Source organism: Halichoerus grypus, chromosome 1 (assembly GCF_964656455.1).
Source record: "Halichoerus grypus chromosome 1, mHalGry1.hap1.1, whole genome shotgun sequence".
Taxonomy (NCBI): Eukaryota; Metazoa; Chordata; class Mammalia; order Carnivora; family Phocidae; genus Halichoerus; species Halichoerus grypus.
In genome coordinates, this window is record NC_135712.1 from 59088265 (window position 1) to 59108041 (window position 19777).

The window sequence follows — 19777 nt, forward strand, 5'->3', positions numbered from 1 at the left end:
GGGCACCTGGGTGGCTCAGTCGGTTAAGCATCAACTCTTGGTTTAGGCTCAGGTCATGATTTCAGGGTTGTAAGATCGAGCCCTGCATCAGGCTCTGCACTGGGCATGGAGCCTGCTTGAGATTCTCTGTCTCCCTCTCCCCCTCCCCCCCACTCATGCTTGATCTCTCTCAAAAAAATAAAAAAATAGGGCGCCTGGGTGGCTCTGACCGTTAAGTGTCTGCCTTGGCTCCGGTCATGATCCCAGGGTCCTGGAATCGAGTACCACATTGGGCTCCTTACTCGGTGGGGAACCGGCTTCTCCCTCTGCTTGCTGCTCTCTCTCGCTCTCTCTCTTCCGACAAATAAATAAAATCTTAAAAAATAATAAAAAAATAAAAAATAAAAAATACAATAAAAAATAAAAGCAACTTTACAGTACAGAAACCCAGCATACTAATACTGTGTACCCCCAGTATGATCCTGAGAAGGGCACAGCATCACTTCTTGTAGTAAAGTTGTCAAAAATGCATAATCTCAATCTAAGCAGGAGAAAATATCAGAAAACCCAATGTTTTCAGAATGCTGAGAGACATTCTACAAAATACCTGATCAGTACCCTTAAAAAATGTCAAGGCCATAAAAGATAAGGAAAGACTGAGGAGCTGTCATAAAGCTGGAAGAGGCAAAGGAGACATGACAGCTATATGAAACAGAATTATGGACTGAGTCCTAGATATATACTCCTAGGCATTCTCTTTTTTTTTTAATTTTTTTTTATTTTATTATTCCTAGGCATTCTCTAATGTAGAATCATGGGCTAAGTCCTGGAATAGAAAAAGGACATTAGTGGAAAAACTGGTGACATTCTAATAAGGTGTATAGTTTAGTTAATGGTATTTGATGGTATTGTACCAAGGTTAATTTCCTAGTTTTGATAATTATGTTACATTTACATAAGATGTTAACATTGGGGAAAGCTGCATGAAGGGAATTCAGGTATTCTGTGTCCTGTTTCTGCAATTTTTCTGTATGTCTAAAATTATTTTAAATAAGAACTTAACAACAATATAGTATAGGTTTAGATCAAGCAGAATCTGTGAAGAGTGGAGATAATTTATTCATAATCTCACATTTTTAAGTTACACTGGTTGGTCTTTTTAAAACTGAGTAATCGGTTTTAGGTGGACCACTAATTTTGTAAAACTCTTCTCAAGTGTCTAAAATTCATAACTAGCCACTTCTACCTAAAACATGTATTATTTCTTCCTGCACAGTGAATTTAAAAATTAAGTTTCTAGAAAACACATGTCTTATTCATCTCTCATTGGATGGGTAACATATCATGGCACGTTTTCCTCACTCCTTCTCTAGATGGCCCCGAGTATTCATCTCCTTTCCGATTTTCCTTCAGAAATCTGAACTGTTATTGTAGGACACACCAATTCGGTCTTGTGAAGGATACAACATCTGAGTCCTTGCCAATCTTTCTCAAAATGTTAATGTCAACTCTTAACATTTCCTCCTGCTAACTCTTCCCTCACTATTCCTAAAGCCAAAACTCTGACCAAAGCTTTTGTTGTTTTATATCTCAATAATTATGACTTCTTGCCCATCAGTCCAAAATACCTCCATCAAACATATCTCTCTCTTTTTTTTAAGATTTGAGAGGGAGAGCATGAGGGAGAGGGAGAAGCAGACTCCCCGCTGAGCAGGGAGCCTGACACGGGGCTCAATCCCAGGACCCTGAGATCATGACCTAAGCCAAAGGCAGACGCTTAAGCGACTGAGCCACCTAGGCGCCCCATGTCTCTTTTTAAATTGTTTAGATTACATTACTTTCTTGCTCATATCCCAGTTATCAATATTATATTCAAATTTCTGATACTGATTTCCAGGGCTTCTGTAAGTCTATCCTATATTTATCAAGCTCCCTCAATATCATCTTGATATTGTCTTTTCTCTTGTTAAATCTGTGCATTCCTGCATTCACTTCACTAACTTTCACTGTATTTCAGCAAAGCCTAAGGCTTTGGGTGGGTGTTACAAGAAATATAAAATATCATATTTATCTTTTCTCATCCAACCTTCTCACTTTACGTATCTTCCAACTAATCCCTTTTACCTGAAATGTTATAAGTTCCAAATGCATACTGCTGTCAATCCCACTTCACTGAAAGAAACTTCTGCTTAAATGGCCTGGAAAGGATGCTCATTTGTCAATAAAAATAGACTAGTTTTTTTGTTGTTGTTTTGTTTTGTTTTTTACAAAAAGTAAAAGAGAGGGAGAAAAGAGTAAAATAAAATGCAGACCATGAAAAGGAGAAGTGTATCACTGCTTTAAGATCTTAGCTCCCAGAAGGCAAGTGACTTTTCTGAGTAATTCTTCTGAATAATCCAGGAGACTGTGGAAGCCAAGCTTTCAAAACCTACCAGAGATCTACATTAGTAGTTACATGCTATTCTGAAAAGAGTAATTTAGGAAGCCACCCTAAATTCACACCCGATTTCCCAAGATCAAAGTATCTATAAGAATAGCCCCTGCACAGAGGACTGGAGCACAACCCCATGCCCTAGGTCAGGTGGGCAGCATAGAACCAACGGTGTGGGCAATTTGGTATTTGCGATGAGGCTCAGTTGGGCTTAGTGTGACACTGGCCCATCTCTGATGGAGCCCTCTGTCATTTACACCACAGAATGCTGAAAAAAGAGAAGTTATAATTCCCACCTGATGATTTTCCTTGAAAGTTTGGATTAATAACTCTCTCAGTTTCTTCTTTCTTTCTTTCGTCATTTTTTCTTCACCCAGAAGAATATAATCACTCTGAACCATGCCTTTTTCTGTATTTTTGGGAGAGTTTTCTTCCTGCTTTTTCCTCTCTCTGTTAACAATTTTAAAAAATACACGTATGAACAACAGAATTAATGATGGGTAATTACAACCTACTATAGTGGAATGAACACTGAATTTTCCATCAGAAGACAGATTTTTATTTTTTTAAAAGATTTTATTTATTTATTTGACAGAGACACAGCGAGAGAGGGAACACAAGCAGGGAGAGTGGGAGAGGGAGAAGCAGGCTTCCCGCGGAGCAGAGAGCCCGATGCGGGGCTCGATCCCAGGACCCTGGGATCATGACCTGAGCCAAAGGCAGACGCTTAACGACTGAGCCACCCAGGCACCCCCAGAAGACAGATTTTTAGATTTGGTTCTAAAACTACATTGTAGGGTGATTTTTTTTTTAAGCCTTAGTTTACTCCTTTATAAAATATAGATTAAATAAGAGACTGTTATACTCTGAAAAGTAGAAAGCCCTATAAATATTTTGGTAAAGTATTTTTACTGAGTTTATCATCGAGGGATACTTTGATCAAAATTTGAGAGTTAACAATATGTAGACATAAGCTCTCTCTTTTCTTCTAAGGGAGAGACCAAAAAAAGGACCCTCAGGTAAGAGAGGGATGAGATTTTTACCCCAAGGCTTTTACAAGGCTTCTAGGGAGAAAAATAACAAAAGAATCAGGTATTCTTGTATAACGGGAGAGTGAAATTTATATTAATTCTAAAATAGCTGAAAAGAGAAAAAATAGAACTTAATAACAATAAGGAAAAAACTTTCAGGCAAGTGACAGGAATCGCTCTGTAACTTTGTTGCTCATTTCTCTGGTCATCCGCTGTCTCACCCACATATCCTTTCTCATCCAGGTCATCCCTCTTCCACATGCCAATTCAAGCAAGCTCACAGTCACTGCCTTCTTACTGGAGCGTACTAAAGTATATGTATGTATATGTGTGGAAGGTATATATACTACCAATGATACAGTAGAAATAGTCAGGAATCAGGATTCATGGGCTCTGGCCACAAACCAGCTGTGAAAACTCACACAGGTCACCTTATCTTTCTGAATTTCACTTTATAGTTGTGGAAACTCAAGTTGAGAGGGATGCCAGGATACTCAATAGACATTCTCATTAATTCTCATATACATACAGAGGACACACACTGTTATATCTTATTATTGGTGATGTTAACCATCACTTGGCTAAGGGGACCTCTCCAGTATGAAGTTGCCATTTTTGCCTTAATTAGTAATTAATAAATCTCTTAGAGGAGATATTTTGAAACCATGCAATAAAGCAGATTTAGGATAGCTTACAAAGAAATTAAAAACTCTATCAATAATGATTACTGACTCTATCCAAATGCCATAACAGTGTTATATTAGACAGTTATAGGCCGACCACAGTGGCCATTTAAAGAAATACAGTTCTAATACCACGGATCTGATTTTAAAATAACATTAAAATATGTATCTGTTATAAAAGGGATAGCCGCTTATTGTGAAAAATTGGATATAAAAGCCATCCATATTTCCACCCAGAAAAAAACACTGACAACAGTCAGTGCTGCCTCATTGTATAACCATTTTCATTAATTTCTCCAGTATTTATTAATGCCCATTATAAATAATACTATATTATCTTTGTGCACAAATCTTTGTCTGGATTTCTGATCATTTTCTTAGGGCTGTTTTCCTAAGACTGGAATTTCCAGGTCAAGCGGTAATACCATTTTTATGGCTCCTGTTGTTTATTGCCAAATTGCCTTGTGGAACGTTTAAATCAGTTCATCTGCTAGCAGTACAGCATGTTACCTGAATCACTGTAACCATGGATAAGATTTTAACGAGTGGTCAGTGAGCATCTGTTGAGTGCCCACTATGAGCACAGCGTCCCGCTCCCATCAAATGTTACTTGTTTTCACTATTTATTTTAGGTCAGCCTAGATTTTTCAGGGTTTAAAAGCAATCTAAAAGTAAGGTTGACCTTAGCAAGAACTCACTAAAACACCGGTGATTGCTTTCTAAAAGGAATGGTGTCTGGAGGAGGCCTGAGGCTGGCACTTGAAAGAGTGAAGCACTCGTCCACTGCCGAGCTGTTTTAAATTGGGTAGAATAAGAGCAATCAGGAACACAGGGGGAAAAGCTGTGTAGGCTGATGGGGGCGGGAGGGATTATCGAATAGGTCTTTCTGGCCTCTGAGTTTGAGTATTCAGTCACTTCAGGCACGTTACTCCAAGGCTTTTTGCAGTTCATGCATCAGCGCTGTTTCTCAGAATAAATACATTAGTTATTTCATTTAGAAGCTCATTTTCTGCATGAGGATATATAACAGTACTACATCCTGTGAGGACTATTTTGATTTTCCTCTTAGCTCAGATATTCCTGTTCTTTGTCAGTGGTTGGAGGGCAATGATGACTCTGTATGATTATCAGTAGGTAAGACACTCACACCCTTCACATAGGCTGAGGCACAATTAGCAGACAATTTTAACAATGTGCAGGTAACCAAAGAAATGCAAACTAACCAACATAATACCTATTGAAAGTGCAAAAGTATTGAAAATGATAGTACTTCCCAATGTTAAAAAGAGTGTGGTAACCTCGTCCACTGCCAGCAATAGTGTAAATAAGTACAACCCATTTAGAAAGCAATTTGCCAATGTTTCAAGAGTCATCAAAGGCCTATACCATTTAACTCAGTAATTACATGCCTAAGAATGTAGAAAGCTCTATGCTTAAGGAAGCTCACTGCATTATTATATGGTGAAAAACCTGAAATAGTTGAAATGCTTATCAGATTGGGGGGAAGCTCATTACATAAATTACGGTCTAGGAACTCAATGGAGAAATAATATACAGACCTCAGGACTCTGGGCAATGTGTTAACTAAAACAAGCAAAATAAATGTACTTTATGGTTGCAATTAAGTATGTAAAGGGATCAAGACCCAGAGGAAACAGAAAAACATAAACAATTTGTTAAGATCATGGAATCATGGGTGATTTCTTCTTTGTGTTTTGTTATCACAATGTCCATGTTTTTAAACTTCCAAAATGACTGCTTAGACAAAAAAAAACTTCACACCGCTCACCACGGCTGGCTTACATTTTCCATGCTTCTTCCACAGTTCGTCTCCTCTCAATTATCTCCCTCCGCAGCTTTACCATCTCCCTTTGAATCTCCTCCTCCTCTTTCTTGGCCTCCAGAGCCTTCTTTCTCTTCTCTTCCTGCACCAAATACTGAGCCTCTAAGAAGACCGATTTTTTCAGGGTCTTTTCCATTCTCTGGCGCTCCAGTTCTTTCTCACGTCTCATGCGATTTTCTTTTACCTTAAAGAGAACACAGTGAGGGTGGAATGCAGCCTTTCAAGTAGAAAAGGATACACAAAAGCTTAGAATACATTTCCAAGTTCACAATATGCCCAGTTGGAAACATTCTGGCCCAGAAGCTCACTGTTCATTGGAAGAATAGGAAGAATTCATTTGTTTACTTGGGTAAGAGCCAATACAAAAGTCTAGATAAGTCAGGTCAGAGGACTCCCAGCACTCTGGAAATGATCTGCACCATGGAAAAGTTGAAAATTTACTGGGTCAGATGCCAAGTTCTGGATTCTTACATAGTAATGATATCCCACCCCTAAAATTTTCCAAGGTGTATACTACTGCTGTTTATTTAGGCCCTCTGTGCACGCCATTTAAGAAAGAATATGGATATTTTGGGGAGGCTACATCATGAAAGATACAACAGTGATTTACTGCCTGAGGAACACAACATTATTCATTTTTTTAAAAATATTTTTATTTATTTATTTGACAGAGAGAGACACAGCGAGAGAGGGAACACAAGCAGGGAGAGTGGGAGAGGGAGAAGCAGGCTTCCCGCGGAGCAGGAAGCCCGATGCGGGGCTCGATCCCAGGACCCCGGGATCATGACCTGAGCCGAAGGCAGACGCTTAACCGACTGAGCCACCCAGGCGCCCCACAACACTATTCATTTTGATCGTTATTTAAATGTATCAATGATTCTGGCTCATATTTGGAAATCAAAACCATGATATTTCTGAATAAGCACAATCAATTTTTCAAACCCATTAATTCTCTAGCGGCTCTTCTAGCTATGAATTAAGGAGTGCTCCTTTACCTCCCTCTTCACTGACCTTATCTTATTCTTTACTTATAAGACTTCTAGATATTGGCAATCTCTTATTGAACCTTCCCTCCTCCCTTTTATCACAAACCCAAACTAGGATCATACTTCTACCCCTTTTTCTAACATCCTCAGTGCTGATTAGGCACACCTTAATGCTTTAAAGCAATCAGAAATTCAGGGTTATAAAAAGACAACATACAATGTATAGACATTCATTCTAGTTCAGTCTTAGTTCTGGACATGTGGAAAAGACTTGGTCATTCTGATTTCCTGAAGCTCCTCTACAAAGAATTGAGACGCATCTTTTCCCTATAACCCACTGTTTATTCCCTTTGAAGAAAAGAAAGTTCCCATATGCCTTTCTAATTCAAAACAGCTGAACTAGATTTAATTCAGATCTGTCCTCCCTTTCAAATTATAATCACAAAATGAGTGAATTTTTCAGTTGTCTGGAAAAGAATTATCATTATAACATTCACTAGAATATTCATGATACTAATATTTTGATGTCACAGTTCAAAAATCAAATTCAAGCAAAACCAATCTACATATTTATAATAGTACCATATACAAACTAATAAAGTTTAGTTCACCACTCCATTGTTCAAAATCAATTATTCCTTCTTTTGGTTTTTTTAAATAAACTGTTTCCTGTCCTCAGTTTATGAGCATTATTTTTTTTCTAAGTTCTTATATTTTATTTTTATTCTTTCTAACCAAACCACAGATGGCACTCTTTTTCATAATAAAACCTAAGTCTTTATTTAAGCTTATTAAATGTGCTACACAAAGATTGCTTCCTGTTACCCATTTTAATTTTGTTTTTCCCTCCCACCTGCTTATGTCTCATCTCCATGGTAAGACGAGGATCCTTCTGCTGCTGCTTGTCTTGGTTTCCATTCATTCCAAGATCTTCCAACATTCCAGAATCCACCACTTTTTTATGGAGCAGATGGTCTATAAATTTTTGAACGGTGGTACTTTCCTCTTCTTCCTCCAAATAGCCACACAACTCTGGAGGAGACAGAGCAACAACAAAAAAAGGGAAAATTAAAAAAAAATTTAGTACAATTTCCATATTTATATAAATAATCTTGGTACAATAAAAATATGAAGCTGTGAGTGTTCAATAAATAGTAACTGATAATGCCAATTGGATGAGTATAGCCCTCAGCAATTAACTACCTTCAACTGAGAGGAAAGAAAATTCCACTCATGAGGAATTATCATCACCCAAGACATGAAAGACTCCTTCACTGCCAAATGTAAAAGATACTACTTCAGTCTAAACATCCTTGAAGACTCCATTGTTTTTTTTAAATGGCTTTATTGAAGTATAACTGACATACAATACACTGTAAATATTTAAAGTCTACCATAAGTTTTGACATATACATCTACCAGTAAAACCATCACTATAATCAAGATAAAGAACATGTCTGTCAGTTCCAAAAGGGTCCTCAAACTGATTTGCAATCTCTTCCTCCCACTCCTCCCCATGTTCTCGGTCTTATCCCAGGCAACCACAGACCTGCTTTCTCTCAGGATAAATTAATTTACATTTTCTAGAATTTCTTATCAATTAAATCATACACTATGTACTCTTTTTTTGGTCAGGCTTCTTTTACTCAGCACAATTATTTCTGAGATTCATCATGTTGTTGTATCAACAGTTCACCACTTTTTATTGCTGATTAGTATTCCACTGTATGGGTATACCATAATTTGTTCATTCATTCATGGATAGACATTTGGGCTGTTTCCAGATTTTGGCTATGACAAATAAAGTTGTTATAAACATTTGTGTACAAGTTTTTGTATGAACATATGCTTTGTTTTCTCTTGGAAAAATGCCTAGGAGTGGAATGGCTTGATCATAGAAGTATCTGTTTAACTTTTTAAAAAACTGTCAAGCAGTTTTCCAAAGTGGTCACAAAATTTTATATTCTCACCAGCAGTATTGGAGTGTTCTGGTTCGTCTACATCCTCACCAATACTTAGTATGGTCAGTCTTTGGATATAAGCCGTATGTAGTGGTTACTCAAGGTAGTTTTAATTTGCATTTTCTCAATGACTAATTATAGGAACATCTTCCTTGTTGATGTTCTGTTTAGTTCCATACATCACTGAAAATGGGGTATAAGGTCTCCAAATAATTTGGAGAATTGTACAATTACCTATTTCTCCCTTCAGCTTTGTCAGTTTTTGCTTCATGTATTTTAGGGCTTTTTTTTTAAAAGATTTTATTTGAGAGAGAGGGAGAGAGAGAACATGAGCAGGGGGAGGGGCAGAGAGAGAGACGCAGCCTCGCCATTGAGCAGGAAGCCCGATGCAGTGCTTGATCCCAGGACCCCGAAATCATGACCCGAGCTGAAGGCAGATGCTTACCCAACTGAGCCACCCAGGCGCCCCTATTTTGGGGCTCTTTTCTTAGGTGTACGTATGTTTATACTTGTTATGTTTTATTGATGGCTGACCCTTTATCATTATAAAATGCCCTTCTTGGTCCCTAGTAACAATTTTTTATGTTACAGTCTATTTTTTTCCTGAATTAGTAAGCTGCTCTCACTTTCTTTTGGTTACTGATTGCATGGTATAGCTTTTTCCATCTTTTTACTTTCAATCTATTTGTGTCTTTGAATCTAAATTGTGTCTCCTGTGGATAGCATATAATTATGTCATATTTTAAAAATCATTCTGCCAATCTTTGTCTTTTAATTGGACTATTTAATCCATTTACATTAGATGTAATTCCTGATAACGTATAGCTTATGTTTGTCATTTTGGTATTTGTTTTCTGTATGTCTTCAGTAAATGCCCTTTGTCAGGTTGAGGAATTTACCTTCTATTACTAGTTTGCTGAGCATTTTTATCAGGAATGGTTGTCAGATTTTGTCAAGTACTTTTTCTGAGTCTATTGAGATAATCCCATTCATCAGTATTTTTGGTAAACATCCTTTTTAAATGGCTACATAATAGGAATGTTTCAATCAAAAAAAAAAAAGGAAAATAAAACAAAAAACTCTACAAGCATAAGATGAATGAGGCCTGGTATGATACTAGATGGTAATTGCCAATCTAAGTAAAGAAATATAACTAGATCTATTAGCACCATATGAAAGGAGTCATAGTTTCACTATATTCCGTATATGCTTCAGAATAAATATGAAGTATGAAAATGCCTCACTTTAATAACGACATTAATAAATTAGAAAACATCCAGAAGGAGGCAACCAGCATGATAAGATTTAGAAACAATGTGATATAAAGAACTACTGTGAGAATTGGTATATTTAAGCTAGGAACATTGAAGTATATGAGAGATCAGACATGATTATATCACGTGCAAACAACAACAACAACACTACTACTTTTCTTTTTCTTTTTCTTTTTTTTTTTTTAAAGATTTTATTCATTTCTTTGGCAGAGACAGAGGCAGCGAGAGAGGGAACACAAGCAAGGGGAGTGTGAGAGGGAGAAGCAGGCTTCCCGCGGAGTAGGGAGCCCGATGCGGGGCTCAATCCCAGGACCCTGGGATCATGACCTGAGCCGAAGGCAGACGCCTAACGACTGAGCCACCCAGGCGCCCCAACACTACTACTTTTCTTGGGAAAGGGAACATGGTATTATTTTCTCTTATACTAAAGGGTTACAGAGGTCAAACTCCTAATTCTCCTGAGAGAAAAATGTATGAGGATTAGAGCCCCACAACAAGTGAACGGGCTCCTTCTATCCTGGGAGATGTGCTGGCAGAGATTGTATCACCCCACGTGAGGGACACTACAGAAGGATCTCTATCTGAGGGGGTGAAGCGGGGAGATCAGACTAGGTGATCTAGAAGGATTCCTCTAACTTTAAGAGCTCATGACTTTGTGATTCCTGGGCTGGGGATTTTGTAGATTTTTGTAGAGTCCTAAACAAGGGGAATGCTGCCAGGTGAGATTACCAAGGGTGTGTGAGTCACACATGAGGAGCTGCTGCCCACCACCATCACTAGGCCTACCTTCATGCTGAGGAAAAAAAATACCAAATTCTGAGTACATTCGAGGAACCCTCACTCACTAGTTGTGTGTACAAGTAGTAAACTCTTTTATAAATATAAAATGTTTAAATGTAGCCCCATCAGAGTAAAGAGTCATCCAACAATATATGGGAAGAGACACTCAGAGCATTAATTGCTATTATAATCATAAGGAGAATTAAAATTGAATATTTTAATTTAAAAAACACCATGAACATACTGAGGATACAGATAAGTAATTTAAATTGAACCAAGAAAAATTAAAGCCAATTATAAAACTAAGCAAATCATAGAAAAGTCAAATAATATATCATTTATTATTTAAAACAATTAAAAAGACTTCTTAGATACATTCATTAGATGTTAAAGCTTAGAACAATCAGACAAGTTCTTACCATCAAAGTTGTCATATTTCAAATGATCACTGGCTTCCGGCACAGGAAGGATATTTGACACAGTGTCTTCAGCACCATCTTCACCATCACTTGCTAGTTCTTGCTTAAGTTTGGTGTCTAACCAGTCATTGACTAGCTCCTGAGCTATCAATAAAACAAAAAAATCTTTTTAATATTCCTATTACTTCAGAGACTTTCTTCATTCACTGTTTTCATTCACTCAGTAATTACTGAGCATCTATCATGTGTCAGGTACTGTGTTAGATGCTGGGAAAAGAGCAACAAATAGGACAAATAAAACTTATCACCAACGAAGTTTACATTCTAATTGGAGAAGAGAGACAAAAAATAAGTAAATCTGAAAAACAGAGCAGGCAAAGGAGAAATGGTGTGTAAGAAATGGAAGGTAGGTATTGATAGTTTTAAATTTGGGGTGCAAAGAAGGCCTCACTGAGAAGACATTTGGGCAAAGAAGGGAAGAAAGTGAGGGAGTGAGCCATATGGTTATTCCATGCAGAGGGGAAGCATTTGCAAAGGTCCTAAGGAAGAGAACGTCCAGAGTGTTGGAGAAGTAGAAAGGAGGCAGTGTGGCTAGAAAGGAGTGAGTGAAGGGGTAATAACAGGAGATAAAGTAAAGAGGTAATGTGGGGATCAGATTTAGAGCACTGGTTCTAGATCAGGGATGATCTTGCCCCCCAGTGGACATCTGGCAATGTCTGGAGCCATTTTTGGTTATCATAACAGGGATAAATGATACTAGCATCTGGTAGGCAGAGGGCAGATATGTGGCTAAACATCCAACAATGCATGGAACAGCCCCCACCCCAAAGATAATTATCTGTTATATCATCAACAGTGCTGAGGTTGAAAATCCCTTGCACAGAAGCAGGGGACACCAATTGGGAGGCAAATGCAATAATCCAGGAAAGTGACAGTAGCCTGGACCTGGAGAGGAAGTATTAAAAATCGTCCAATTTTAGAAAGTATTGTTTTGAGATGCAATTGACGGATTTGCTGATGTAGTAGATACGGGAAATGAAAGAAGTCTACAAGGTTTCTGGCCTAAGCAACTGCAAAAATGGAGATGCCATTTACTGAGACAGGGAAGGCTGAGGGAGAAGCAGGTCAGGAGGGAAGATCAGGAATTCAGTTTTAGACTCGTTGGGTTTGAAATGCTTAGGAGACATACAAATAAGAATGTCAAACAGGTATTGGCTATACCACTCCGGATTTCTGTGGAGAGGTCCAAGCTCAAGAAATAAATGTGGGTGTCATCAGCATATGGATAGAATTTAATGCCACAGAAGTGGATGAGAGCACCAAAAGAGGAAGATGGGTAGAGAACTGGTTCCAGGAATAAGCCCTGAAGAACTCCAGTATTAGGGGTTGAAGAGAGAAGGCAGAACCGGAAAAGCAGACTAGGAAGGAGAGGCCATTGAGGTAGGAGGAAAATCAAAATAGTGTGATTTCCTGGAAACCAACTTCTATTTGAATTTCTTTCTTGGTGATATTCAGAAAATCTTAAATATATAGGTATGAGAGAAAATGTCTACTTTAGCAATACCTTCATCACTATCATCATTATCAAACAGCTCTATGGGTAGGGCATAGGGGTTTCAAAGAAGAAAAGTATATATTTCAGCACTATCTTCATCACTGTTACCATGATCATATAGCTCTGAGGGAATGGAATGTTTCTTATATTAAATGAGGCCAAAAGGCATTTAAAATAGATAGGAATGCGGGACATATAAAATAGAAAACAATGAATCAAGATAGTAGAAACCAAGTGTAAAAAGTATACTAGCAACAAATATTATTGGCTTCCAGAGGAAGGTAGAGAAAGGTGACAGATATTTACTGAGTAACCCTGTGTACAGTAAGTCAGACATTTATATGTATAATAATTTATATGTAGAATAATTCAGATCTACTCAATGCCATTCATTAGTAAAGAGGGGTTTGCTATGAAGTGCCCCAAAAGCACAAAGAAAGCGAACTACCCTTGGAGAGTTCAACTGCAGGAACATCTCCTGTTGGATCAGAGGCTCTAAGGCTACATTAAAGCAGAGTTTCTCAAAATATGTTCCTCAGAACACTGGTTCTTATTGAATATTAACAGATGATTGATGAGAGGAGAAAAAGGGATATAAACCTTTGAAAACCATGTTCTGTTCATACACTAGTACTTTCTAATGTGTATCACTAACTCTTCAGGATAGGAATATGGATTTCAGGCTAAAAGGAGTTTCCAGGTATAGGAAGCTGGGGATTTGGGGTAAGTAAACATTAGTTTTTAGACAGCATGACTTCTCAGAAACTTTAAGAGGCTACAGTATATTGTGTATTCCCAACAGTGGGTTGGGAGATGGGGTGGGCAAGACATAGCCTTGCCAATTTCTGAACCAATCTCCTTTTTCCATCTCCAGTTCTACCAACCACCCAAGACCAAGGGCCTTTACTGCTCACCCAGACCACTGCACCAGCCTCTCACAGATCTCCCTCTTCCCTCCTTTTCTCCCCTATGATCCACTTTTCATATTTAAAATATTGATCTGTTATACCACTGCTTAAAACCCTTCAATGATGTCTCATCATACTCAGAATAAAATCTAAATTCTTTTACCAGGCCTATAGGCCCTATGTACTAGGTCTTCTGCTCACTCCTGCACGCTCATCTCCATTGGGATGTTCCAGCCACACTGGTCTCCCTTCAGCTCCTCAAGCACACCAAGCTTGTCTATACTTTAACTCTTGATGCCACCTTTCCCTCTGTCTAGGATGCCCCTCCTCCATTACTGCTTAGCTGGCTCCTTCTTATTATTCAGGTCCAAACTTGAATGATTTATCACTACCTAATAATTTTAAGTTTCCTTTATTCTCACACTAGCATGTATACCCCATGAAAGCAAGGGCTTTGCCTCTCTTGTTCAAAATTTTAGGTTCCCCCAGTACCTAAAATAGTACCTGGCACAGAGTGATAATTTTTTAAATATATATAATAGATTATATTATAAACATAAAAGTTTTTATCATATACATACTTATAAACATAAATAATTATATATGTATATATATATATTTTTTGAATAAAGACATGCTATGAATAAATAGAGACATTTATTGGAATAAGTTAATGGAATAAAAAGAGACAATCATCCAAATGGAAGCTGGCTTCCAGGACATGGCCACTCTGACCTTCTTCCCCTGTGGCTTCTCCTTTCCAGTCTTTGCTGGTTCCTCCTGATCTATTCATCCCTAAATGCTGGAGTTCCCAGGAGCAACAGAAACTAAAATACTAAATTCCAGAGGAGTAAATGTTTTGGGGAGGTAGGAAGGTTAGATCAATCTTAGACTCTCTTCATAAAGAATAAAGTGGATTTACAAACTAATGGTCAAATGATCTCATAATACTAGATCAAGTGATCATGTTGCCCTCCATGCCACAGGACGAATACCTTATAACACTCACTAGTTAGCTGTGTCATATCAACCTGCCTCTTGATGTGGTTCCATTTCAGGAGACAGAATGAGCCTTAAATATAGCCTTACTTGTAATATTGGAGTTCACTCCAGGATAGATTAGTTTCAGGGAGGTGGAAAAACATGAAACTTAAGCGCAAAAGAAAGAAAAATTTCCATTCTGTACTTTGAAATGCATTATAGGTTATGCTTTAATAAGCTGTATTCTAAAGAACTGTTAACACTGCAGCAAAAAAATGTATTCTCTTACCTTCCGCATAGACTTCATCACGATCCTCTATTTGCTCAGATGTTTCCAAATCTATGACTTGGCTCCAAAGCCTTCTGGACAAATTGGAATTTGTAGGAGAAAATGCTTTCGAAACTGCAAATTCTGAGCCTTTCTCCACCTTCTTCAATATCATAGAAAAAAAAAAAATCCATTAAGATGATGACAACTTTGTTTAGGGCTAAAGAATTTTTCTCCTACTCAAGAAAACTGATTTTCTACCACCTACTAAGATACTTCCACTGTTCCATTTTTAAAGGAACTCTGGAGGCTTAACCACCCCAAATAATTTCATTTTTTAAACATAAAATTAATTGCAATATTTTACCAAATTTTAACATGTATTCACAATGTTTATTTTTGAACAAAAGGTTATTTAAACTTTAGATAACTTTTGTTTAGAGCATTAGTGATGGGATCATGACACCTGGATATTTTATTTTAAATAAAAAATACAATATTTTATTAACTCCCATTGCCACTAGGATTTGCATATGAATATGAAGCAGAGGCAGAGTAGCTATACTTCCTCAAATTACTACCCCTGGAATGAACCTCCCATCATATATTAAATAAACTATAGGCTCAATAAAATTGGGATAGAGCCACTGAACTGTAGTTATCCAGAAGGTTTTAAATCAAGAGTAAAAACACGGCCCAATTCATGGGATTGGTGGAGGTGGGCAAACTGTGTTGGCACTTTGGTTTACCTGCACAATATAAAAGAACTTCTTGGGGCGCCTGCGTGGCTCAGATGGTTAAGCATCTGCCTTCAGCTCAGGTCATGATCTCAGGGTCCTGAGACTGAGCCCCATATCGGGCTCCCGGCTCAGCGGGGAGTCTGCTTCTCCCTCTCCCTCTGCCTCTCCCCCTGCTTGTGCTCTTTCTCTCTCTCTCAGATGAATAAAAATCTTAAAAAATTAAATTAAATAAAAAAAAAAAAGAACTTCTTTTACAATTAAATCCCTTTCTCCCTCCCTACAAACTTGCTTTCCTCCACATCTGCTGTGTTCCCAGGCTTCCAACCTAGGTGACAATGCCACTCTTTCAGTTCTCAGGATGAAAACCTTGGCATCCTTGAATCTATTCTCTCCCTCTTACCCCACAACCAATCTGTTAGGAAATCTGTTGACTCTATTTTCAAAATATATCCAGGATCTGACCCCTTCTTGTCACCTCTACTGCTATCACCTGGTCCAAGGCACCACAATTTCCTGACAGGTTTTCTGTGATAGTCTCCCACCGCAGCAGACAGTCCCTTTGAAATGAAAGCCACACATAACTCCGCTCAAAACCCTTTCATGGTTCCCTATTTCACTCAGAATAAAAATTAAAGTCCTTACTATGTGCTTCAAGGTCCTGCACCATCAGGCCCTTTGTGAGCTCTACAACCTTCTCGTCTGCTACATCCCTTTGCTTACTTGACTTCAGCCACACTGACCTTGAGTATTCCTTCTCAAATATGCCAAGCACAGTCCCACCTCAGCGCCTTTGGCTTACTTCCCCTCTGCTGGACTGCTCTCCCTTGATAGCCATACAACTCTTTCTCTTGCCTCCTCATGTCTTTACCCAAATGTCACCTTCATAGTAAGGCTTTCTCGAATTACCCTACATGAAACTGTAACCACCCTCCTCACGGCTCTCCCTATTCCCCTTCTCTGTTCTGACTTTCTCTACAGCACTTATGACCTTGTAACATATTTTACCATATACTATCTCCTCTTAGTAGAATGTGAGCAGGCATGTTTGTCCTCTTCATGTGTGAAACCCCCAGTACCTATTACAGTGCTTGTCATATAACAGGTGCCCCATAAATGTTAGTTAAAAAATGAATACATGTAAAATTTTATTATTTTATTTTTTTAAAGATTTATTTATTTGAGAGAGAGCTTAGCATGAGTCGAGGGAGGGGCAGAGGGAGAGGGAGACAAGCAGACTCCCCACTCAGCGATCCCAGGACCCTGAGATCATGACCTGAGCCAAAATCAAGAGTTGGACACCGAGCCACCCAGGTGCCCCTAAAATTTATTTTTTTAAAGATTTTGTTTATTTATCTGACAGAGAGAGACACAGCGAGAGAGGGAACATAAGCAGGGGGAGTGGGAGAGGGAGAAGCAGGCTTCCCGCGGAGCAGGGAGCCCGATGTGGGGCCCGATCCCAGGACCCTGGGATCATGACCCGAGCCGAAGGCAGAAGCTTAACGACTGAGCCACCCAGGCACCACCCCTAAAATTTATTTTAAAAAGCTGTACTTTCCCCATAGTTTATATTGCTGCCTGACCTATTTTGAAAATGATTTTTCCTCTTGCCCGTCATGGAAAGACTGGTAGTACCTCTGCCAAAACTTGTCAGGGACTTTACCTTTTATTTTATTTTAAAGATTTTATTTATTTATTTGACAGAGAGAGAGAAAGCAAGAGAGGGAACACAAGCAGGGGGAGAGAGAGAAGCAGACCTCCTGCTGAGCAGGGAGCCCGACACGGGGCTCGATTCCAGGACCCTGGGATCATGACCTGAGCAGAAGGCAGATGCTTAATGACTGAGCCACCCAAGTGCCCTGGGACTTTACCTTTTAAATTCTCAAGGGTTTCATATATTAAGTTTGAATTAGAAACACAGGAATAAAGTTGAAAAGCTAAGGGTAATTTGAAAAAGATGTAGAAAATAGAACACACAGGAAAAGATATGAATCAGAAGAAAACATGATCTAATCAGGGTTAGAATAAAGAAAATATCATTCACTCTTTATGAGGTCATTCTGGAGAGATCTGTCTCCCATACTATTTCTTGGCCTCTGATGTACCCAAATTTATGATGGTCGATATGCCATTTATTGGATGGTCACATTATGCTTGGCACACAGTCCTTCCCTTTAAGGTTTTAAAAATTTTAAGACAGCAAGATGAATTTCGCATGTATCATTGTGTATGTTATCTACACATATATGTAAATAATGTACAAATAAATAGATCAACTTTCAGTTTTTAAACCAACATTCACAAAAAAATTAAACAACAAAACAGGATTGTAGACTTAGTTCCTCAGGCTATGAGTGAAAGAAAGAACTCTGTATGATAGGTCATCTCACCTGAATTGGAATTGGTACAGATTCTTAACAAAGGAGGCAGACAGAGCTTGGACATAGGGGAAGACTGATTTTGGTACTCAAGAAGGACACAGGCTGGTACTTACAAGGAAGGGAGTAAGGAGAAATGTTTGCTTGGCTCTCACAAAGCAAGTGTTTGGGATATCACTTAAAATGAAGATTTTGGTAAAAAAAAATACTAGATGATATTAAGGATTAGAAATAGTCTCGTATTTCCTTCTTTAAAATATTACATCCTTACCATTTCATTCAAAATAAGTACGTGAGAGACAGAAGAGGTCTATCTTAAATTATATTTCAATAAAACAAAGTGTCAATTTAACAACTTATTCTTTAAGCACGTTGACTGAAGGATTGAAGGCTAGCACTGTTCCCACTACCTTAGTGGACATTGAGGGGAAAACAAAACGAAAAGCGACCATCAAAGAGTTCACTTTTATCTACCTACCTACTACCTACCTATTTACTGTGTCATGTAATGACAATTTCCCATTGTTCAACCCCAAAGCTGATAACACGCCCCCCAACATCAGCCTCCTGTCCATCTCCCTGTTTTGCTCCCCCTCCTCCGCTACACACGTGCAAGACACAGTTCAAGAAGAGTTCTAAAGGAACACAGGGTGATAAGAAACCCAAATACCTTCAAAGGTTTCCTACTCAGTAACTGTGTTACATGTAAATATATAATTTGTAAAGGAACTATCTTATTCCCATGATCTTATAAATGCTCAATAAGCGCTCCTTACATCCCATGACACACATCAATCCCAGTGTCCACTGGACGGCAGGAACAGCAGCTACAAGGCACTCTTTCATTTCCTCAAGGCTGGGAGGTACAAACAAGTTTCTTCATATACCCTCAAGTGCAAACTCCATGTTTATAAATAATAGTTTTGGGAGTAATGTATTTTTGAAAGTGTCCAATTCTTCTTAAATCTCTCTGTATACAAGCAAATGCTGGATGCAGTTTCTGTTGTGTATGAATGCCAACATAATTCCAAGGGAAAAAGTATTAGAAGATGGGATTAGGTGGTTGAGGTGCATCAGGGGAGTTGTTCACTGAGAGGGGCATCTCAGCTGAACTTTACGGGAAAGATCTGGATTGGCCTCCAAGAGAGGAATGGTATTCCAGGCTTGGGGGATCAGTGTGAGTCAAAGTGAAGGGAAGATAGAAGGGGAAGGAGACTGGCCTGACAAGAGTCACACAGAGTATCAGCAAAGGGGCTGTTACAGGTAGATTGATATTACAGCTAGATTGACAGAGGGCCGTAAGTGCCCATCTGGAATTTACAGTTTCATCAGATGGCATAATCCCTGAAGGTTCCAGAACAGAGAATCAATGAAAATGTTTAGAAAGCTTAAGTATCAAAGTAACAGAATGCACAGGAGTAAAAAGATGAGCCTATCAAGTCAGGATGAGGATAAATTATAAATCATGGTGAATTGTTGCATTTTGGGTGAGCTGCCCCAGAACTCACAGTTCTACTCAAGTATCTGCCTGATTCTAAGTGACTTCAGCGTCCCTGAGGAAGA

The 19777-nt window shown here is 38.5% G+C and overlaps 1 protein-coding gene across 3 annotated transcripts in view; it reads right to left on the reverse strand.

Annotated features, from left to right (window-relative positions):
* The window catches only part of CCDC191 (coiled-coil domain containing 191), a 97255-nt gene that overhangs the window by 71760 nt on the left and 5718 nt on the right, over positions 1 to 19777 (reverse strand). For 2 of the 3 annotated variants that reach the window (XR_013445275.1, XM_036107139.2), the window contains exons 3-7: positions 15121 to 15262; positions 11388 to 11531; positions 7807 to 7985; positions 5928 to 6151; positions 2707 to 2860 (exon numbers count right to left, since the gene is read on the reverse strand). Coding sequence is in view for 2 of the 3 variants with exons in the window: in XM_036107139.2 (XP_035963032.2) it covers positions 2707 to 2860; positions 5928 to 6151; positions 7807 to 7985; positions 11388 to 11531; positions 15121 to 15262 (843 nt within the window). In the remaining variant the exon portion in view is untranslated. The remainder of the gene's footprint in view (positions 1 to 2706; positions 2861 to 5927; positions 6152 to 7806; positions 7986 to 11387; positions 11532 to 15120; positions 15263 to 19777) is intronic. The other variant, XM_078066261.1, reaches the window with a different exon arrangement.